Source organism: Cnephaeus nilssonii (assembly GCF_951640355.1).
Source record: "Cnephaeus nilssonii genome assembly, chromosome: 20".
NCBI lineage: Eukaryota > Metazoa > Chordata > Mammalia > Chiroptera > Vespertilionidae > Cnephaeus > Cnephaeus nilssonii.
The window spans coordinates 42,024,495-42,046,971 of NC_137091.1; the positions used below are offsets into that span (position 1 = coordinate 42,024,495).

Sequence of the window (22,477 nt, forward strand, 5' to 3'; positions counted from 1 at the left end):
CTCAGGTGAGGATAAAAAGAAAAACAAAAAAAAAACTTCAAAAAATGGGAAGTCACTTGACTGAGGTTACAATGCCAGCAAGTGACAGAACTGGGATTTAAACCAGGTATGTGCGAATCTAAACAATAAGAATAAAAATAGCGTGAAGCACAGAGAACACAACAGCAGCCCTCCGTGTGTGTGTGTGTGTGTGTGTGTGTGTGTGTGTGTGTGTGTTCCTTGCAGCCAGCCCTGTGCCGAGTGAGAGCACGTGCGGTCCACGCACTTCTTCCTCCGCTATCTGCGTGGAGATGGAGGACAGGAGGCTTGGAGAGGTGGTCGGCTGGTGAGCGGCCGAGCTGGGAATGAGAGCCAGGGAGGGCGTCTCTCTGCTGTGAGGTGGGCTCTAGGACAGGGACTGGAAAGATGGATTTGTGGGGACGGCGCACCTGGGCCGCCCCGCTGCAGGCCACGGCCTTCTCAGCCTGCAGGATCCGCTTCACCGCGCCCAGCTTCATGGCCTCGACCTGGGCGTCCGTCAGGGGCTTCAGGACATCGCTCAGACGGAAGATTTTCTTGCGCCCCCCGGCACCCGCCAGCCTATGTGGGAGAGACGACGGGGACACAGAGGCTCGGAAGGTCCTTTCTGGAGCTCGGGCCCAGCCGTGACTCCCCAGGCCACGCACACACACCGCACACTGCCTGCCTAACGTCCTGGGGCCCTGCGGCACGGCAGAGCACGGGGTAATGAGGAGGAGAACGCTCTTGTTTGGTAAAGGGTGTGGCAGGGAGAGCAGCCATGAGGAGGCAATGAGGGAGCGGAGGTCTGAATGAAGAGGGGACGATTCGCACAAATTCTAGGCAGAGAGAAGAGGAAGTGCAAAGGCCTTCAAGTGGGGACAAGAGGGGAACGGAGAGCCTGGAGGGCAGCAGGTCAGCACGGCCCCGCTGACTGGACCCTGGGCAGCGACCGGCTGGATTGTGGGTCTGTGAGGGAGGTAATAACGAGGACAGTGATGGTCACAACCAGCAGCACTTACGACATGTTAGGAACCATGATCACCTCAACTCTAAGAGTCAACTATCTAACCATGACTGTGGACTCAATTTAATTCTCTCTTGATCCTTAGAGATAGAAAATATCATCCCAGTTTTATACATAAGAGGATGTTTTTATGTAAAAAAATCCCACAAACTCCTAAGGCCCTGGTCAGCGTATCTAACTGGCTAGGGCGTCGACTCAGGCACCAAAGGGTGGTGGGTTCGATTTCTGGTCAAGGGCACGTAGTGGGTTGTAGGTTCGAACCTCAGCTCTGGTCGGGTGGGTATAGGAGGCAACCAACCCTCCCTTCCACTCTCTAAAAAAAAAAAAAATCAGCCCTGGCTGGTTTGGCTCAGTGGATAGAGCATCAGCCTGAGGACTGAAGGGTTCCAACATTTGATTCTGGTCAAGGGCACATGCCAGGTTGTGGGCTTGATGCCTAGTGGGGGTCATGCAGGAGGCATCTCTCTCATCGCTGATGTTTCCATCTCTCTCTCCCTCTCCCTTCCTCTCTGAAATCATTAAAAAGAAAAAAAGACTCTGTCTCTGTTTATCTTTGTCTCACACACACACACACACACACACACACACACACACACACACACACCCCAGCACCTGCGGGCACTCACCGGGGCTGCGTGACAGGGATGATGGGCTCGGGCCTCCTCTTGGCCTGGGGCGCCTCCTCCTCCAGGGTGGCCATGGAGCCCAGGGAGCCCACCACCGAGATGGCCTGGCCCTGGGCGGACAGGCGCCGCTTGATCAGGACACTCTCGGGCTTCACCACCTTCTCCTCCTTGGGCTCCTCCTTGCACTGCTTGGTCTGCTCCACACCTGAGAGGGAGGCGCACACAGGCTCCAGGCACGTCCGACCACGTGGCCCGTGCAAGACCCGCCTGTGTCCCAGGCTCTGTCCTAAGCCTCGGACACACAAAACTCACTTAAACCTGCAAAATGCATGTCTGGAACAGGTAGGCTTTGTGTCCCTTTGCAATACAACCGAGGCTCCGACTAGAAAAGCCATTCACTGCTGGAGGGGCTATCTAATGGGACAGCCACTTCGGAAAGCGGATGGACATTTAATGGCAACCAACACACCCTGACACATGACCCAACAACTGCATTATATGCTCAGATAAGTGAGGGCACCTGTGCATCAAAACATTTACACACAAATGTTCCCAGCAGCCTTACTCACAACGGCCCAACATTGGAAACAACCCACAGGTGCGTGCGCAGGACGGCGGATAAACCAATGGTGACTGCGCACCTCAGGGAGTAATACTGAGCAAGAAAATATAGTAAACTATGGTTCACACGTCAACACGGACGAATCTCCAGAACTTCTGCTGAGCAAATGAAGTCAGACTTTCCATGATCCATTTATGTGAAGTTCGAGACTAGAGAAAACTAATCTCTGGAGACAGAAGTCACAACAGTGAGCACCTATGGAGGGAGGATGTGGGAGTGTTGACCAGAAGGAACTTTTTAGAGTAGAAATGTCTCCCTTCCCACTGCATCGTCATCCGGGTGGTAGTTACACTGGTGCACTCACTTGGTAAAAATTCACACTTAAGAGTTGTGTGTTTTGCCCTGGCCGGTCTGGCTCAGTGGATAGAGCATCAGCCTGTGGACTGAAGGGTCCCATTCAAGGGCACATGCCTGGGTTGTGGGCTCGGTCCCAAGTAGGGGGCGTGCAAGGAGGCAGCTGATCAATGATTCTCTCTCATCATTGATGTTTCTATCTCTCCCTCTCCCTTCCTCTCTGAAATCAATAAAATATATATTTTTTTAAAAGAGTTTGTGTGTCACTGAATATAATTTGTAACTCAATAGAACTGTTGACATGAGAAAACACCCGAGACTCGCCCTAGCTGGTTTGGCTCAGTGGGTAGAGCATCAGCCTGCAGACTGAAGGGTCCCAGGTTCAATTCCAGTTAAGGGCACATGCCTGGGTTGTGCGCTCGGTCCCCAGTAGGGGGCGTGCACAGAGGCAGCTGATCAATGATTCTCTCTCATCATTGATGTTTCTCTCTCTCCCTCCCTCTCCCGTCCTCTCTGAAATCAATAAAAAATATTTTTAGAAAACCACACATAAACACCTGAGGCTCAGAGAGGTTAAGAAACTTAGCCCGTCACACAGCTACTGAGTGCCTGAGACAGTCTGGTTCAACTTAGACATCAAACCCAGTTTGTTGGATTTCAAAGTCCAGGGTCTAAAATACCGAGCACTTAACAGATCTACAGGATCCGTAACTATTTCATTATTATTTTAAATAGATTTTTATTGATTTCAGAGAGGAAGGGAGAGAGAGAGAAACTTCAATGAGGAGAATCACCAATCGGCTGCCTCCTGTGATCTGTAATTAACGCCTAAAATCTCATGTGACTTTCACCTGCTCCACCATGAGGAAGCGCCTGTCCAGGAAGGAGAAAGCAGGAGGCCCAGGGCCAATCCCTGGTCTCAGTCGGCTCCGCGTGCCACTCACCTGGCCCCAGTCCCGCGGCCGTCATCTGTGTGGCCATGAGCCGCGCCAGGTGCTTGATCTGGGCTTCGGTGCCTGCCGACTCCACTGGGGTGTAGATGGCTTGAAAGGAGGCAGGCATGACCTCGGGCAGGTACACCATGCTGATGAGGACCTGTGGGTGCCCAGGAAGAGGAGCCCTTCCTTACTCATTGATCTGACAGGCGCTGGCTCCATGCCCAGGCCCCTGGGAGCTGGCAGGGACTGTGCCAGACCTGGGCCTACTCTCATGGAGCTCAGGCTCCTGGGGCGGTCAGAGGGGCCCCGAGTAAGGAAGCAGTGTGTGCGTGATGGGGGAAGCTGAAGGGGCCGTAAGACACAGCAGGAGGCCAGAGACAGCTCTGGCTCCCCGAGGAGCTGGCACGCAGGCTGAGGACTGAGAGGAGGACAAGAATCCGGCCGCAAAGGGTGAAGTGTTGCCGTGGGAGGGGCTATGTATTCCAGGTACAGGAGCAGCATGGGGGAGGCAAAGAGGCAGCAGAGCTAGCACCCTGCCCAAAGAGAGGAAGGAGGTTCAGGAAAAAATGTAACACGGACCAGAAAGTGAGTTTAAAAAAAAAATCAGCATCCTAACAAAGCATATCCATGTCTGTCAGGAAATCATAACAGAAGACAATTTCAAACTAAGTTTAAACTTGGAAGTCTAAGCACATACTTTAAGTAATAAAGTAATTACAAAAAGATAATGAGTTTCATAAGTATAAATCAAAATGTGTGGGATGCAGCCAAAATGATACTTAGGTGGAAAATCAGATCCTTAAATGCTTATATTGGAAAAGAAGACAGAAAACTAATAACCAAGCATTTAACTTAAAACTGTGGGGAAAAAACATTCAAAGAAAGTAGCAGGAAAGAAAGCAAGTAAATCTATGGCAAGATGGAACTAAAAAATAAATAAATAAATAAAAAAGGAGTAAGGACACAGAGTGGCACATTACTACAGCAGGTATTGTAAAAGCATAAGAATCCTGTAAACAACTTCCTGCCAATTATGTGAAAAGGACAATTTCCCAGTATAATAAGGAGAGACAAGGTACGAGTTAATGGAAGCCAAATCCGACAGGGACTGAGGCAAGTTGAATTTAAGTTTTATCTACAAGCAAACAGAGGGCCATGGCAGGGATCTGAACAGGGAAGTGCATGACTTGCATGTTAGAAAAATGCGACAGCCAGGAGGTAGGCGGGTGGTGCTCCGGATGAAAGGGCGGGGCCTGGACCAAGCCGGGGTCCGGGGATGGAGAAGAGGGGCAGGATCGGGGGAAGGCAAAGAGCTTAACTCCCAGGTTTCTGGCTTAGAAACTAGGAGGCTGGTGTGCCAAGGACACAGGAGGGGCCACGGCCTGCAGAGAAGTGTAGAGAGAAATGTCTAAGCTTAGTTTTGACATGTTGAGTCTGAGATGCCTGTGGAACATCGGAGAAAGACGCAGGAGATGGCTGCATACCCAGGCCGCAGCTCACCAGAGAGCTGAGCTGGAGAGCAAACCCCTTCTCGCCACTCTCATGACAGAAGTTCCACTCCATTCCCCAACAACTGACCCGGGGGGTCTCCCGGCGGAGAAGGGAAGGCTGAGGGTGACTGCCGACAAGCGTGGGGAGACGCATTCTTCCACGAGCACCCGAAAGAGAGGCCTGGGTGCTGCGACAGCCGGAGGACAGATGTGAGGCTCACTCCTCCCAACCCCCAATGAGCTCCATCCCGCAGCTTTCTGCGGAGCAGGGTAACTTGGGGAATCTGAGGAAAATGCTGGCCATCCTGCTCCCCAATGCTAACCCCACACCACTTAGCACACAAGTCATGGGGTTAACTCTAGTTAATACACCCCTGCCCCTGGGGTGAGCGTGAGAGTGAGTGGGTTTGGATGGGAACTCAGACCACCTAAAGAGGAGCTGTAGGGGGTGGTGACCAGTGACCCCTGAAGGAGGAAAGGTCAGAGAAGAGGTCCGAGGGCCCACTGCCCCCCCCCCCCCCACTAGAACAGAGGGTGTTTCAGGACTGATGCCATCTGCAGAGGTGAGTGTGGAGAGGGGGCAGGAAAAGGACACAGACCCTTCCTCCCGCCCTGCGGGGGACGGCCCCCACCCTTGCTCACCAGGTTGGCCACATTGTCGGGGGTCAGCAGAGGCTGCAGGAACTCGGCTGTGATGTCTGTGTCGGACTGGCCCGAGATCTGGGCTGAGACCTTCGAGGTTCCCGATGGGCCTGGTTCCAAGTCCTTGTCCTCGTCGTCTTCCCCCAGGTTGGGCTCTGGGAGAGAAGGAGACAAGGTACTGGCTCTAGGGAGGCAGCGGGTCCCCCCTCCTCCAGGGAGCCAGCGGGCCTGCCGCGCAGCCTCGGCAGCCAGCAGCAGTGCAGTGGACGAAGACCTGGTTGCAGGCCTGGCTCTGCCATCCAGGGGCCGTATGACCCTGGGGAACTCACTGCCTCTCTCTGGGCCTCAGTTCTCATCTGGGAAATGGGAATAAGTCAGCCCAGCCCAGCGGATCACACTAAGCTCCAAGAAGATAAAAACTGGTTAACTAGTAATTTCCAGAGCTTTACTGTTTAAAAACCTCTATCTTTGAAATAGTGCTCAACGTCACCAGGTTCGGGGAAATGTAAATAACCCAGTAAGAGCATTTTGCTCCTATGATGGACAAGAAAGTAAAAAGGCTGCCCAGCCTGTGACACGCAGTTGGTTGAGCATCGCCCCATGCACCAAGGGACTGCAGGTTTGATTCCCAGTCAGGGCACATGCCAGGTTGTGGGTTCGATTCCCCCAGCAGGGGGCATGTAGGAGGCAGCCAATCAAAGATTCTCTGTCATCGTTGATGTTTTTTATCTCCCTCTCCCTCTCCCTTCATCTCTGAAATAAAAAATATATATTTAAAAAAGAAAAGGTTGGTATGACAGTTGTTGGTAGGGGTGTGGATTGTGGAAATGTAAACTGGTACAGCTTTTCAGAACGGCAATTTGTTAGGAAGTCAAAACTTTAAATGTGCACACCCCTTCAGCAGAGCCAATTCCACTTCTACATAGCCACCCTAAAAACGTCTAACTATTTTCAAGGTAAAACGTACAGAGAATTCACGGCGGCCCTGACAGCACAGAGAGGGGAAACACGTCTCCATCAGGAGGGACAGGCTGCCTGAATACAAGCTCAGTGGTTCTGGCTCAAGGAGAAACACCGATCATGTGAACCTTAGAAAAAAGCGTTCAGGAACAATCACGTTCCTTGAAGTTGTATTTATAAAAATGGAAAAACTGGAATGTTGGACAGGGTGATGATTTAAGTAATTTGTAATGTTGCATTAACCAAAGGCACATGTAACTTAATTACAAAAGGTTGAACAGCTCAATAATGGGCACTTCATAGAAATGCGAATGGATAATAAACATAAAACAATGTGTAGCCTGACTCCAACTCAAGCAAGAAAGCAAATAACCCTAGGATATGGTTTATACCCAGAGGTTTTACGGACTGTCCAGGGCTGGTAGGAGTGGAGTGTGTAAAACCCAGTGCAGTGTTTTTGGAAAACAGTTTGGCAATGGGCATCAAGCATTTAAGTGCACCCAGTAGCAATGGGCACAGATTTAACTCCCCCCCACCCCACCCCACCCCCAGATTTGATATCCGAAACTATTCCATATCTAAAAGAAACCAGGCCTCCTTAGAGAAATGGTTGATTCCAAGGCTAGGGTAAGGAAAGTACAAGATGAGTCCAGAATATCTTACGTCAAAAATAAAGAACACTAGCCAAAACCGGTTTGGCTCAGTGGATAGAGCGTCAGCCTGCAGACTGAAGGGTCCCAGGTTCGATTCCGGTCAAGGGCACGTACCTTGGTTGTGGGCACATCCCCGTAGGGGGTGTGCAGGAGGCAGCTGATCGATGTTTCTCTCTCATCGATGTTTCTAACTCTATCTCTCTCCCTTCCTCTCTGTAAGAAATCAATAAAAAATATATTTAAAGAAAGAAAGAACACTAAAAAGAAAACACGTATAGGCCCTGGTCAGAGTGGCTCAGTTGGTTGGAGAGTCATCCTGTATACCAAAAGGTGGTGGGTTCAATTCCAGGTCAGAGCACATATCCAGATTGCAGGTTCCATCCCCGATGCAGGTGTGTGCAGGAGGCAACCCATCGATGTTTCTCTCTCTCTCTTCCTTTCTCTCTCTAAAATCAATTAAAAACAAAACTTATAGAGCACATTAAAGGGACACAGCAGCCAGCTCAAAGGCTCAATATAAGGCAATTGGGCAACAAAATTAATGACAACAGTAATGGATCATAACCCAGAGAATAAATAAGAATTCACAAATCCATACTGATAATGAAGTGGGGAGAAGAAAACTCTTCCTTATAGCAGAATTCCAACTAATAAATGCAGAGGGACATTTTTTCATAACCATTATAGCAATAACAGATGCAGACAGCAATCATCAATGGATGTAAGACCCCTGGGTCAAAGTCTGAAGAGAAACAGGTATTTCACAGTTCCTCCCTCAGCTCATATGTACAAAGGGAAAAGGGGTACTTTTACACAAGAGAAACCAAGCGACCAAAGTTTCATCACCAAAAAGGGACAGACTGACACCTTGTGCCTCCTGATGCCACGCAGTCAGGGCGCCGCTTCTGCACTGTTCCTGCCAAAGGCACAGAACCTGAACAAGGCGCGCAGGAGGCAAGGGCAGACAGACCCCCAGGGAGGGCATCCTCCAACAGCTGTGCTGGACTCTTCACAATGTCAAGGTGAAACAGAGCAAGGCCGAGGAAGGGACCAGGGAGACAAAGAAACACGACAGTGAAATGCCAGGGAGGATCCGGCCTCAGGAAGGGCACACAGGAGGTTCTGGTACTATTCTTATAACTTGTCTGCAAGTTCAAAATTATTTCAAGATAAAAAGTTCAAAGAAATAGAAAAACAAAACTGGTGCACAAAAAATAACTTTAAATGCACAAAGCCTTCGCCCCACCAGTCCGATTACTAGGAATCTGTCCTGTGACTGGAAACATTTGCAAGACGGTTATACTATAGAAATCTTTATACTTTAAAAAATGAAATGTCCATCTACAGGGGACTCGTTAAAATGGCCCACATGCACTCCAGACGATTTACTCCACCATTAAAAGGATGCAGTGGATTTCTATGTGCAGATATAGAAAGAGCTCCAAGATGATTACTCAATAAATTAAGGTATAGAACACTCTATTTTGTATGCTTAATAATGGGGGGGGGGGGGGGGGGGGAGAGGAACAGGTCCCTACCTCACTCCTTATATCAAAATTCTTTTTTAATGAAAAACAAACAAACAAACAAAAAAACAAACCCACACGCACACACGATTCTTTCATACATGTTCTAGAAACAAACATAAGTGATTTAAAAAAAATTTTCGAGCCCTGACCGGTGTGCCTCAGTGGGTAGAGCGTCGGCCTGTGGACTGAAAGGTCCCGGGTTCGATTCCGGTCAAGGGCATGTACCTTGGCTTTGGGCACATCCCCCCTAGTAGGCAGCTGATCGATGTTTCTCTCTCGTCAATGTTTCTGACTCTCTATCCCTCTCCCTTCCTCTCTGTAAAAAATCAATAAAATATATTTAAAAAAAAATTTTTTCGAGTCAGAAAGGTTGCCATGATTGATACTATTGATAAGTAATGTAACCATTAAAAAGTACTTAAAAAAGAAAATCCACATAAACAAAACAAAAGAAAGGAGAATTCTACACATATGAGGCTAAGTGTAATACTTGGGGAGTGGTTACTTTTGGGGAGAGGCGCAAGAGGGAGACTATTTTTATTCTGTTCCTTTCTGTATAATTTAAATAATTCGTAATTACTTTAGAGTATACTCTACACTTTAATAACTATTTTGATATCATTTATGTCATCACATTTACACAATGTAACTATAACATTAATAAAAATGGAGATTAGTTTAATGAAGTAACTGAAACACTTTAAATATGGTCAGTCCCTGCCACCCCCTCCTGCCAGGCCCCGCCCGGCTCCTCAGCTCACCCAGCTTCATCTTCTTGAGCGAGGAATCCGAGTCATCTCGAGGCCGCTTGCGGGCATCCTTGCTGCTGGGCATGTTGCGGGTGATCTCAGCCTGAGGCGTGCCCAGGTCCACCAGCAGGGTGGTGATCTGGGCCTGGAACTCTAAGGAGGCCGGGTGCTTGAGCACATTCAACAGGTGCAACTTGAGGTTCTTGCGAACGCTGCTCACCTGAGATTTGGCCAGCGTCGGGGGCAGGTTGGCTGCGGAGAAACAGGTTTCTGCTGTGGACAGAGCCCGCGGGCCTTAGTCTCACTTCCCAAACCCAGCAGTGCTTGCAGGCGTCTCCTCAAAGTTCCTTCACGCTCCGATCGAATGCGTAGCCTTCCCTCTATACAAGCTTATGCTTCAAACCCCCGAGAGGTTTTCATCAGTGTTACAACCTAATCCAAAGAGGAAACTTACCCTTCCCTTTATTACACAGAGCCTCATCTCCCTCCATCTCTGGACTGGAAATCCCAATGTGCCTCCCCTGGGGATGACTACAACCGTCACCTTCACCTCCAGAACGTCCCAACCGAGCTGCTCCCACAGTTCACCGCGGGGCCCTGCCACCAGAACGCCTAATAGTCACCTTGATGAGCGAGCCTCCCCTGCTCCGGAGCAAAAGAGGACGCCTGTAACTTTGCCTGCCCAGCGTCCTTCCCCCCTTCCTCGGCCAACAACACTCCCATTCTCCTTTGAGGGAACCACCCTGGCTCCATGCTCAGTCCAAGTGGGCAAAGCCTCAGGGCCAGTAAGATCGCAGCAACCCCTTAGCCACTGTGATTGGTTCAGATATAGGCTTGTAATCTCTTCTCGGCCAATCAGAAACAATGAACTTCAGGTCACGGACTTTTGCTGGAATGATTGGCAAGGAGACACTCTCTTCCTGGGGTTGCCAAGTGAACAGAATGGAAGCCTGGAGCTACTGGGGGCCATCTTTGCTACCCCAAGGGAAGAGACACAGAAGGACCCCAACATGGAGACAATAAACCAACAGATGGAGACAGAGCCATGATCTGCACGCACTCACATCTCAACTCAACTCAACTCTCCAGTTTTGACATGTGCACAAAAGCAGAGAAAACGTACAATGAATCACCATGTACCCATCAACGTTTTGCTTATTTTGACACATGTATCCTCCCTGCTTTTTGGGGGGAGGGAGGAGAGGCTGGAATATTTTAAGGTATTTCACAGTCATCGTGTCATTTCACCCACATGTCTCTCAATAGTAAAGCCAGCATTGAACCAGGCTTGTCACACGCAACAGAAAGGTTCCTGTGTAACCTAGAGAGCCCTTCTTTGTGTCCACCACCTACTAGATGAATGACGCATCTCTCAGGAGCCCATCACCTAGCGCTCACATTTCCTCAGCAAAGAGCCGACGGCTGGATAGTGGGGGGGAGAGGGGAGGACCAACCTACCATGCAGGGTTTCATAGGCCTGAATCACCTCAGACATGAATATGGGCCTTTGGCGGGCGATACTGGCGAGGGAGCCCAGCGCTGTAGTCAGGTTGATGGAGGAGATGGCGGGGTGCACCATGAACTTGAGGAGCTGCTCCAAGGCTGCCTTACCCTCTTCCCACAGCACGTCTAATGAGAGGGAGAGAAGGGAACCAGTTAGTAGGAGCCTTTCTCCCAGGACTCTGGAGAGAGCAGCCTTTGGGGCCAAAAGGAGAGCGACCTTGGACATGGATGGCTGTGATTGGCTGAAAAACAGGAAATTCAGCACTGATGAGTCTTATGAGACTTCATGAGTATAAAGATGTAGTGATGAGACTGCTCAAAACATGAAATAATTTAAAATATCCAACTACCAGAATCTGACTGGATGGACTATGTTGATGTAAACGCTGAGTACTTATATATGCGTACGTACACACAGAGAACTCAGAGTCCTTTGTACCACCACTCTCCTTGACCCAGTCCCCAAAAGTTAACCCTTCATAACTTTGCTCGTTATCTTTCTTTGCAAAAACACTGGATAAAAAATGGAATAAACCCAGCCAGCATGGCTCAGTGGTTGAGCATCGACCTATGAACCAGACGGTCATGGTTTGATTCCCAGTCAGGGCACATGTCCAGGTTGCAAGCTCCATCCCCAGTGTGGGGTGCGCAGGAGGCAGCCAGTCAATGATTCTCACTCATCATTGATGTTTCTCTCTCTCTCTCTCTCCCTCTCCCTTCCCCTCTTAAATCAATAAAAATGTAATAAATAAATAAAAAAAAAACAGAATGGGATGTAACCATACTATGGAATATTGTATAGCAACTGAACATGATTTATTTTTGTTATCCTCACCTGAGGATATTTTTTCCATTGAGTTTTAGAGAGTGGGAGTGAGGAGAGGGGGAGAGAGAGGGAGAGACAGACAGACAGACAGACAGAGAAAGAGAGAGAGAGAGGGAGAGAGAGAAAAAAAAACATGGATGTGAGAGAGACACATTGATTGGTTGCCTCCCTCATGTGCCCTGACCAGGTGACCAGGGCTGGGGATCGAATCCACAACCTAGGTACGTGCCCTTGACTGGGAATTGAACCCGTTACCCTTTGGTGTGTGGGCTGATGCTCTATCCACTGAGCAACACCAGCCAGGGTGAACATGATTTTCATAGGGAAAGATAAAACTTAAGATAATACCGTTGAGTTAAAAAGGTTGTCAAACAATATGGAAGAATAGCAGCAGTGGAGGAATGCTTACTATGCCAGCCATATTAATTACTCACAACCTAAAGTATATAATGACCCCCAATTACCAATGAAGAAACAGAATAGGTCGCTGGCCCAATAGAGCAGAGATTCAAACACAAGCCACTATACTCTAATATCTCTCAGCTGGAAATCTAAAGCATGTCCTGTTTTCTGTAAACAAAAAAAGCCACCAAACGTAGAAACTAGGAACACATACAGGCAGGTATCTGTCTGCATGGAAACGTCTGGAAGGAAACAGTATTCTTAGCAGTACTTTTCTCTAGGAAGCAAGACCGGGGGTACTTTCCCCTTTACCCTCCACATTCATTGCTCAACACTTTAGTGGTATCAGCGTCCTACTTCCATAATTTGCAGTTGGAAAAACTAGCATTTACTGAGCGCTCACCTCCTCCTGGAGCCTCACTAACTGTCAGAGGGTATACCATCACCTCCATTTCCCAGAGGAAATGAAGTTCAGAGAGAGGGAACTTGCCCAAGTTCATACAGGAGCGTATGTAAGTGGTGAAGCTGGGGTTTGAACTTAGTGTTCAGGCGCTTAAGCACGGCATTATACTGCCTCCAGAAATTAAAAACCAAGAAGTAAGGGAGGAGGAGGAAGAGGAAGTGAGTGATAGGCGGCACAGCTGACGGGGCGCTCACTGTATTGGATGTAGGGGTGGTCCCGCGGCACGCGGTCCAGGCTGATGTCCTGCTCGTGGCGTCGGGGTATCTCCGAGTCAGCCATGCGGGGCGACAGGGTGACAATGAAGGCCTCCACAAACTTGATGGCGTGGGTACGGACACCGTCGTTGTCGGAGTCCAACAGCACAATGATGTCCCCGGCCATGGCGGACATCATGTCCCAGCAGGCTTCCTGCAGCTCGCTGATGACCCGTGACTTCACCATCCACTGGGAGCGGCCAGGGAGGGACGCACAGACAGAGAAATGGGGACAAGACATCAGTCGCCAACTCGTCCACATGCAGATATCCATAAACGATGATGAAAATTCCATTTGGCCCTGGCCAGTGACTCAGTGGTTAGAGAGTCAGTCTGAGCACTGAAGGGTCGCGGTTCGATTCCAGGTCAAGGGCACCTACCTGGGTTGCGGGTTTGCTCCCTGGCCCCCGTCAGGGTGCATGTAGGAAGCAACCAGTTGATGTGTCTCTCTCACAGTGATGTTTTTCTCTCTCTCCCCACCTCTCCCTCCCATCCACTCTCTCTGAAAAGTAATGGAAAAAATATCCTAAGGTGAAGATTAACAAAAACAAACAAACAAAAATAAGAAAAAAAATTCATTTGGGAAACACTTACTGGGTTACAGCTGTCCCCAGCCCGTGCTAAGGGATACTGGGGACAGGACCAGTGGTGATGAAGACAGATCTGGTCCTGCCCACATGAGGTTCACGGACAGTGACCACCCAGAGTGATGAAGGCTCAAATCTTAAGCGAGACAAAGGACTAAGAATGCTGACCATAAGAGGTGGAGGCAGAGACTAAATGAATTCATCTTTACATGATCGTTAATGAACACACCATAGTGTGTTCTTTTCCTTACAGCACTTACTACAACCCAAATTAATATTTCTGTGATTTTTTAAAAGTATGTTTTTATTGATTTTAGAGAGAAAGGGGAAGGGAGAACAGAGAGAGAGAGAGACAGAGACATTGATATAAGAGAGAAACATAGATCAGTTGCCTCCTGTATGAACCCCAACCAGGGATAGAACCCACAACCTGGGTATATGCCCTGACCAGGAATCGAACCAGAGACCTTTCGGTGCAGGGGACGACACTCAAAACAACTGAGCCACACCGTCCAGGGCCCTGTGATTTTTTAATTAGGGTGTGTCTAATGAGCACCATGATGGCAGGACTGGCCCATCCATCTTGGTCACAGAAGAGCTACTTGGGGAACGTTTGCTGAACGCGTAAATGTATAAAGGAGGGGTTCGTGGTGGTCCCTGACCATTAGACGACATTAACATCAGACCCCTTGTTGTCTGTTCCCAAAGACCAACAGCACCTCTTGCTCAGAAAGAATCTGATCTGACCCTGGTTTTGAACGCGAACAGATGAGTCTGTAAATACCACGTGTCAGCCAGGATGCCCCGGGGCGGGGAGGAGCTCTACCTGCAGGGCCACCTTGTAGAGCTGGGTCATGGTGAGGATGGCCCTCTTCACCACATTCACGTTCTCGTCCCTCAGGAGCATGTTGAGGTTCGCGATCAGTTTCAGCAACAGCTCGATGTCTCGCTTGCTGGGGATGGAGGAAAAAGGGCAAATCAAGTCCACCTGGGCAGGTGGAACGAAGCTGGGCTCCATGAGGAAAAGGAAGTCAGGGTCAGTGTGTCAGGAGGTTGGGGTGGAGGGGGGCAAAGGCAGGGAGTGCACCTCTCGTTTGCCAGCACATCCGGACGCCGAGAATCGTGGCTGGCACCTGCGGACACAGCTGCCCCTGAACCCTCTATTTACATTGCTCATGCAACCCCCACTTTGCCCTAATAGACCCCTGCTGTTCAAATAACGGGCAACAGAGCTAGACACCTGTATGAATCTGGGCAACCAACTTCGTCTCATTTAAAATAGTTACCTACCTCATAGTTTGTGAAGATTGCAGCAATACATGTGAAGTGCTTAGAAGAGTGTAGAAAGCATTTGACTAATATTAGCCATTACTACATTAAAACACTTTGTTTTACGTAATCACTAGTTTTGTTTACTAGTTTGTTTACCTAAGTCTGAGGGCTCTGAATGAGGGGAGGGACCCTTTTCAGTCTGAGCACTAGCAGAGTCTCATTTTTTGCTGAAGGAAAGGCCTTCAATAAATATAATAAAGAAATTAAAGAAGGCCACACCTAGAACTCAGAACATAAATATCATTTTCACAGCACATTACCACCTGAAGCTAACTAGTCAAAAAATATGAAACGCGGCTGTCAGCTACATGAAAGCAGGAACAAAATCTGTTTTTACTCGGTTATATTCCTGCAGCCTGCACAAATGCCTGGCACATCGCAGGCAAGTCACACACGGCCGCTGAACAAATCATTTTGCTGGTGTGTTTTTTTTTAACTCTGAAACTTAGCACAAATTCTCCGAGTAACAGGTGGAGGTTGAGAATTTGGGCAATGGTGTTACCAACCCAGCTTAGAATCCCAGCCCGGCCACATGCTGCTGTGTGGCCTCAAGAAACTCACTTCCTCTCTCCGAGTCCGTTTTATCTTTGGTTAAATTGGCCAAAATGCATAGTATTTTTTTGAGAGTTGAATAATGAAGTAGGTAAAGCATTTAGTACAGTGCCTGACGAGAAATTTCACAAAATAAAGGCTATTTTCTCACAGTCACAAAGCAGCTGGTAAATGTTTAATGAAGAAGTGACTCAGCTTGAGCAAGTCCCTTTAACATAGTTTCCCTTTCCATAAAAGGAGGAAAACCAATCTCCATCCCGAAGGCTGCGGCGAAGATTACAGGCGACCACAGGACAGGAGTTAAGAGTGTGTGGCAGAGTAAGCATTCCAAAGGGTTACTATTCTGATTTAAATTCTTGCTCAACAAATACAGTCAGCCCCTCCTATGTGCCAACACTGTTCTAGCCACTGGGATGCAGGGTCTGCAATAGAGAAGTCCTGCCCTAGGGAGCTGACGTGCTTGTGGGGATGCATCCAGGTAACGCCAAGAACACGATAAAGAGTGCAGCCCGGCCGGTGTGGCTCAGTGGTTGAGCATCGACCTATGAACCAGGGGTTCACAGTTCGATTCAGTCAGGGCACGAGCCTGGTTGTGGGCTCGATCCTCAGTGGGGGGCATGCAGGAGGCAGCTGATCAATGATTCTCTCTCATCATTGACGTTTCTCTCTCTCCCTTCCTCTCTGAAATCAATAAAAATATTTTTTAAAAAAATAAAGAAGAGTGCAGAAGGGGTACTGGCATGGCCAGGAAGGGCTTGCTGAGGAGGCCAGAGGAAGGGAGGGTGTCAGCCAGGGGGGCTCCCTGGAGGTGAGGTTCCTTGCAGATACACTGTTGCAAGCAGAGGGGCTAGGAAGCAAAACAGCATTTTCTGAGGAACAACACAGAGGCCAGGAGATGTGAGTGAAGATGAGAGGCCCAGGAAGAGCAAGGGTGAGGAGCGTGGGTTTCAATCTCAGTGAGACTGTGGCCGGGAGGTCTGAGAGCAGGGAGGGCCCAGATCCGTTCACATTTTGGCAGGATCACTCTCTGCCAAGCACAGGAGGAAGGGGCGATGGGAACAGTGTTTCCTTTCGGGGAATTAAAGTGTTTTGGAACTACATTCTGAATGTGCTAATGCAACTGCAGAGTTCCCTTAAAAATAGTTAATTGTCTGTCACGTGAATTTCACCTCAAGTAAACAGAGAAGAGAGTGGAGGGGGAAGCCTGCACAAGGCCACTGAGGTGGCCCGGGGGGAGGTATGGCGGCTGGGAAGGGCTGAAATGGTCAAATGCTGTTTACATTTTGAAGGCAGGGCTCACTGATGTAGGTGACGTGTGGGAGAAGCAGAGGTTATCCCGACAACTCCAAGCCTTTGACTTATTTGCTGGGGAGCCTGTGCATGGGACGGAGACTGGGTCTAGGAAGCGGAGGGCAGGGCCAGGTGGGGAGCTCAGAGGGTGACTCCAGGGGCACTCCCAGGGGCTCCCTGCACCGCCCCCTACCATGCCTCCTCGATGAAGCCGATGACGAATTTGCGCACTTCAATCGACTTATCTACTTGGAAAGCGATGATCTCCTGCCAACATCAGGAAGAAGGCGTCAGGGCCGTGCCAGGACCCATCCCCTCACCCTGCCCACACCCTCTCTCTCCCATCAGTCACTCACATCCAGGAAGTTGTCCAGGAGCGTGGGATCTTTGTTGATGATCAGTTCCTGGACCTGCCCGGAGATTGGGGATGGGGAGGAGGAACACCCATGTAAAACCAGGTCCTGTCGGTGCAGACAGGAGCGTGTAGGGGGCAGGAGCACGGGGTAGGCCGCAGAGAGAAGACTCAGTTCAAATCCTGGCCCTGCCACTCCGCACCGTGGCCTGGCAGGGGCTTCTCCCGAGTCTCTTCTGTACGCGGGGCTCGCACACAACTCCTAAGGCTGCTGTGGAGCTTCATTAAGGTCCCACCAGGCCACGTCCTGGGGGACAGTGAGTACGTGCGCACGGGGCTAAAGAGGAGGGACGTGCTGCAGGGTTCCGCCTTCCTGAGGCTCGTCCATAATCAGCTCCCCACTGTCCTGTCTCTACTCCCCACCCGCACGGCCAGTCAGGCAGGCACGTTTGACGGTGGGAACCCGTGCCTGAGGCCCTTGTCCCTGCCAGGCTCTTTGGAATCAGCGCCTCCCACAGACATTCTCATGGAAGCCCAGTGCCAGCACAGGCCTGGCTCCTATGACCCAAGGTGCCGCTGTTGAGTTACCTTCATAGCACCCCCTCCCCGCCGAGGGTGGCCCCTCAGTACCCCACTCTACTGGTGGGGGAGTCAGCTACACAAGGCTACGTGCTGAGCAAGTAGCAGGACTGGGGTTCTGAACTCCACCTGCATCCTGTTTTGAACCACCCCACACGCCCACACCCCTGCAGATTCCCATGTCCTCTCTTGCCTTTGCACAAGCTATTGTGACCTCTTCGCAAGCCCCCCCCCCCCCCCCCACTCTTGGCTGGTTTCCATCCTTATCCTCCATGCCTCAGCTCAGAGGTCCCCTCTTCCAGAAAGCCCTCCCTGAGCTCCACAGCCCCCTGGCCGCCTCCTCCCAGCTCTGCTCACTCTGGGTCCTCACTGTCACGTGACCTGCATGTCTTCCCCACTGGACAGGACCCTGGCAGGGAGGAAATGAAGGATGAAGAGCACAGGATCTGGAGCTGGAATCCAGCTCCTAGCAGAGTGACCGTGGGCTGATATTTAAGCTCTGAGACTGCTTCTCGCCCTATAAAACGGGGATGAAATTACCCTGCCTCCCAGAGCTTGGGTGGGAAGTAAGGAGAGCAGGCCTGAGCAGCACCGAGCACCACGGCAGACATATCCTAAGTGCTGGAACGGGGACACAGTGCTGTCATTACCAGTGTCTTCTTTTTCACGGCTTCCCATGCCCCTCCTGTGCCCTGCCTGCCCAGCAACCCCCTGCCCCTCACCTGTTTGAGCAGTGTGATCTTGGACTCACTGGTGACCAGTGCCGCCTGGTTCAGGAGATCAACCACCTAGAAGGAGGGGGAGAGTGGTGGTGCTAATCTTGCCAGCCCAGCCCCCTCACACTCCCTGGGCTCTGCCAGCTGGGGGTGGATCGCCCAGACAGGGGCTGTGCCCGCCCCCCCCCCCAAGCCCTTCTCTCATGCTCACTCTCTCTGAAGTGGTCATGACATCGATGCCTAGCCCCTCCTCTTGCGTGAAAAACTGTGATGCCACGCTCCGGCGCGTGATGCTGTCCCCACTGCTGCCTGCCATGGCTGCTGCCCAGTATGCCCTGGAGAAGAAAAAGATGGACGGACCTTCCCCTCACCACCCACAAAGGCTCAACCCTCCTTCCCAGCCTGCTGGGTTCTCCGAAGCCCCTCCCCGTCTCAGGGTCTGTCTCAGACTGTAAGTGCACGTGAGGGCTGTAATTTGGGGGAGACTGACGCCTCTCCGGTCAGAGGCAGTACCAAGCCTCACCTCCGGTACTTTACACACAGCGGACTGACCGCAAACACCTGCTGAGTGATGACAAGTGAACACACAGCAGCCTCGCTGGCTCAGTGCCTCTCCATGTGAGCTGTATGCTCTGCACTGGACCCCAGAGCGAGCTTTCTGAAACAGGGACTGTCTGCAGAATCCGGCACACTAAGTACTCAATACACAAGAAAGGGCCTCGTTAAATACATGATGTTTCAGCCACTTTCTAGAATGCTATGGAGCTGTCTTTCAAAAGGTGGTAATAATACTGTGGCCTCACCTGGTTGGTTAGAGTGTTGTCCCAATACACCAAGGTTTTGGGTTCGATCCTCGGTCAGGACACATACAAGGAACAACCTAGATATGTATAAATAAGTGAAACAAGAAATCAATGTTTCTTTCTTTCTCTAAAAGTTAATAATAAAATAAAAATAAATCAATAAATAATAAATTAAAGAAAAAAATGTGGGGTAGGGTGGGGAGGGGAGACTTTTGGGCATCTGTCCCAAAGCCACACTGGCACAATTACGAAATAAGAAGGATACCAACCACAAAACTATTCCTAATAGCAAAAGACTACTAGTAATCCGAGCGTTCTCAAATAAGGAGACCGGCTAAAAAACGATGATATATCTACATAACCGAATACTATGCAACTGTAAAGAGGCATGAGGGAGGGGCAAAGAAGGAATGAGGACAATCTCTATACACTAATGAACAGTGGGCTGCAGCACACATTACGTGAAAATATGCAAATGGAAGACAATGTGCACTGTGTGTTCCCTTTTTACAAAAGAGGGGATTGTGTATATATGCTTAAAAAAAGAAAGAAAGATGTCCTAGCTGATTTGGCGCAGTGGATAGAGCATCGGCCTGTGGACTGAAGGGTCCCAGGTTCAATTCTGGTCAAGGGCACATGCCCGGGTTGTGGGCTTGATCCCTAGTAGGGAGCATGCAAGAGGCAGCGGATCAATGATTCTTTCTCATCATTGATGTTTCTATCTCCCTCTCCCTTCCACTCTGAAATCAATAAAAGTATATTTTAAACAAACAAACAAAAAAGAGCCTGGCTGGTGAGGCTCAGTGGTTAAGTGTTGACCTATGAACCAGGACTTCACGGTTCAATTCCCAGTCAGGGCACATGCCCGGGTTGCAGACCCGATCCCCGGTGTGGGGTGTGCAGGAGGCAGCCAATCAATGATTCTCTCTCATCGTTGATGTTTCTCTTTCTCCCTGTCCCTTCCTCACAGAAATTAATAAATATATATATAGCTTTTAAAAGGAACATATATACTGTACACAGGTATCTGCTAAATGAATGACCAATAGCCTGCTTCCTAGTCTCCCTTCTGCCCATCACCACTACATCTTGCTTCGAGTCAAAGCCAACATCTTCACCAAGGCCTAGACCTCCTATGATCTGGCCCCTTCTGCCTCTGCCTTCATTTCCCTCACCTCTCTCTGCTCTGGCCTCCTGTTGTCCCTTCAAGATGCCCAGCATGCCCCTTCCTCAAAACCTTCGTGCTTCTCTTCCTTCTGCGTGGAATACTCCTCCTCTACAGATACTGGCCCAACTCCCTCCCTCCTCATTCCTTTCAGGTTTCAGCTCAAATATCTTGGCAGTGAGGTCTTTCCTGACCACCCTATTTCAAATTTCAATTTCCTCTCCCTCCCCATCTGTGTTGCTTTATTTTTCTCCATGGCATTTATCATCAATGAACTACCTATTAGTAAGCTCCCTGAGGGCAAAGATGTGTGTGTTTACTTTCTATTTCCCTACTATGGAACAGTGATTGACACCTAATAAGTGTTCAGTAATTATCTGCTGAGTGAATGCCAAAGGGCTTCCCCAATCACTGGGCTTAGTATCCCTGCCCTTTGGCTCTAGAATGTTTGAAGCCCAGCCAGTGTGGCTCAGTGTCTGAGCATTGACCTATGAACCAGGAGGTCACAGTTCAAGTCCCTGTCAGGGCCTATGCCCGGGTTTCCAACTCAATCCCCAGAGGGGCCATGCAGGAGGAGCTGATCCATGGTTCTCTCATCATTGATGTTTCTCTCTCTCTCTTTCTCTCTAAAATCAATTTAAAAATATATTTTTAAAAATTTAGAATGTTTGAAAAATAACCACTATGATTTTTTTAACAAAATGATTATTTTCTTTTCTTTTTAAAAAAGTGTTATTGATTTTAGATGGAGAGATATAGAAACATCTACGAGTGAGAAACCTCGATCCGCTGCCTCCTGCAGGGTCGAGCCCACAACCTGGGCATGTGCCCTGACTGGGAATTGAACCGGCGACCTCTTGGTGCATGGGACCACGCTCAATGCACTCAGCAACACCGGCCAGGCTTAACCGCTATTATGTAGGAACTTATTTAACCTCACAACGCCAACTCTTCCAGGTAGGTACTACTTTTTAAAATTATTTTTATTGATTTTTAGAGCGAGAGGAAGGAAGAGGGAGAGAAACATTGATGTGAGAAACACCACAATCTGGTGCCTCCTGCAAACCCCCTACTTGTCAGAAACCTGACAAGTGCCCTGCCTAGGAATCAACCAGCAACCTTTCCATACCTGGGGCGACACCCAACCAATTGGGCCAGGGAGGTAAAGTCCCCTGACCAAAGACCCACAGTTCGCAAGATGCAGACCTAGGAGTAAGGCCTAGCCCCCTCACCACTGTGCTGTACTGTCTCTTTAAAAGGAACTGCTTCTGCCCTCCAGGTCTGTGGATGCAAGCCAAGGGGCACTGCCTCCCAACCACCAGCATACCCCGGTTGCCCATTTGAGCAGGATGAGCTTCTCATGATGAACCTTTCCACTCTTTTCATGATGATATGTTCAGATCCACCAACCTTTTTTTACCTGTCCTTCCTCTTCCACTTTCTGGCTTAGCCTTTATTTATTTATTTTTTAAAATATTTTATTATTTAATTATTTAATTATTTATTTATAACATCGATCAGCTGCCTCCTGCACGCCCAGCACTGGGGATGTGCCTGCAACCAAGGTACATGCCCTTTACCGGAATCGAACCTGGGACCCTTCAGTCCATAGGCCAACACTCTATCCACTGAGCCAAACCGGTCAGGGCTAGCCTTTATTTTTTAAAGTTTATATCCATATTTCCCTTTCTTTAATAAAAAGGAAGTATATAATAAACACCACCTTACTTTTCATTTGCCTTCACTTACTACATGCTGGAGCCCTCTCTAGATCGGTGTGTAAAGATTTCCCTCGTTCCTTCTTACAGCTGCATAGTGTTTTATTATGTGGATTTTTTTTTTCCTGCCAGTCTTCCTATTAAAGGACACTGCGGGTGTGTGCAGTCTTTTGCTATTACCAGCAACCATTGTTTCCCCTTTCTTCCAGGTGTACCCCTCATGGAGTACCACTGCCCCACTCCCACCTGGGAGTAACTACCTTCACATACAGAACGGCCCCAAGAGTATCTTTCATTCATTCAACAAATATTAACTGGGCATCTTCAGTGTGACCAGCACTGCGCTGGGAACACAGCAGTGACAATACATACCCAGTCCCGGCCCCACAGAGCTCACGGTATTTGATT

At 49.4% G+C, this 22,477-nt stretch overlaps 1 protein-coding gene across 1 annotated transcript in view; it reads right to left on the bottom strand.

Moving 5' to 3' along the window:
- Positions 1-22,477, bottom strand: part of SYMPK (symplekin scaffold protein) — a 37,811-nt gene that overhangs the window by 14,650 nt on the left and 684 nt on the right. Inside the window, exons 2-14 of the mRNA XM_079800451.1 lie at positions 19,187-19,263; positions 18,595-18,718; positions 18,390-18,455; positions 17,093-17,146; positions 16,930-17,003; positions 14,389-14,515; positions 12,916-13,165; positions 10,986-11,156; positions 9,540-9,779; positions 5,637-5,791; positions 3,511-3,661; positions 1,651-1,855; positions 429-579 (exon numbers count right to left, since the gene is read on the bottom strand). Of these exons, the coding sequence (XP_079656577.1) occupies positions 429-579; positions 1,651-1,855; positions 3,511-3,661; positions 5,637-5,791; positions 9,540-9,779; positions 10,986-11,156; positions 12,916-13,165; positions 14,389-14,515; positions 16,930-17,003; positions 17,093-17,146; positions 18,390-18,455; positions 18,595-18,699 (1,749 nt within the window). The 5' untranslated portion in view covers positions 18,700-18,718; positions 19,187-19,263. The remainder of the gene's footprint in view (positions 1-428; positions 580-1,650; positions 1,856-3,510; positions 3,662-5,636; positions 5,792-9,539; positions 9,780-10,985; positions 11,157-12,915; positions 13,166-14,388; positions 14,516-16,929; positions 17,004-17,092; positions 17,147-18,389; positions 18,456-18,594; positions 18,719-19,186; positions 19,264-22,477) is intronic.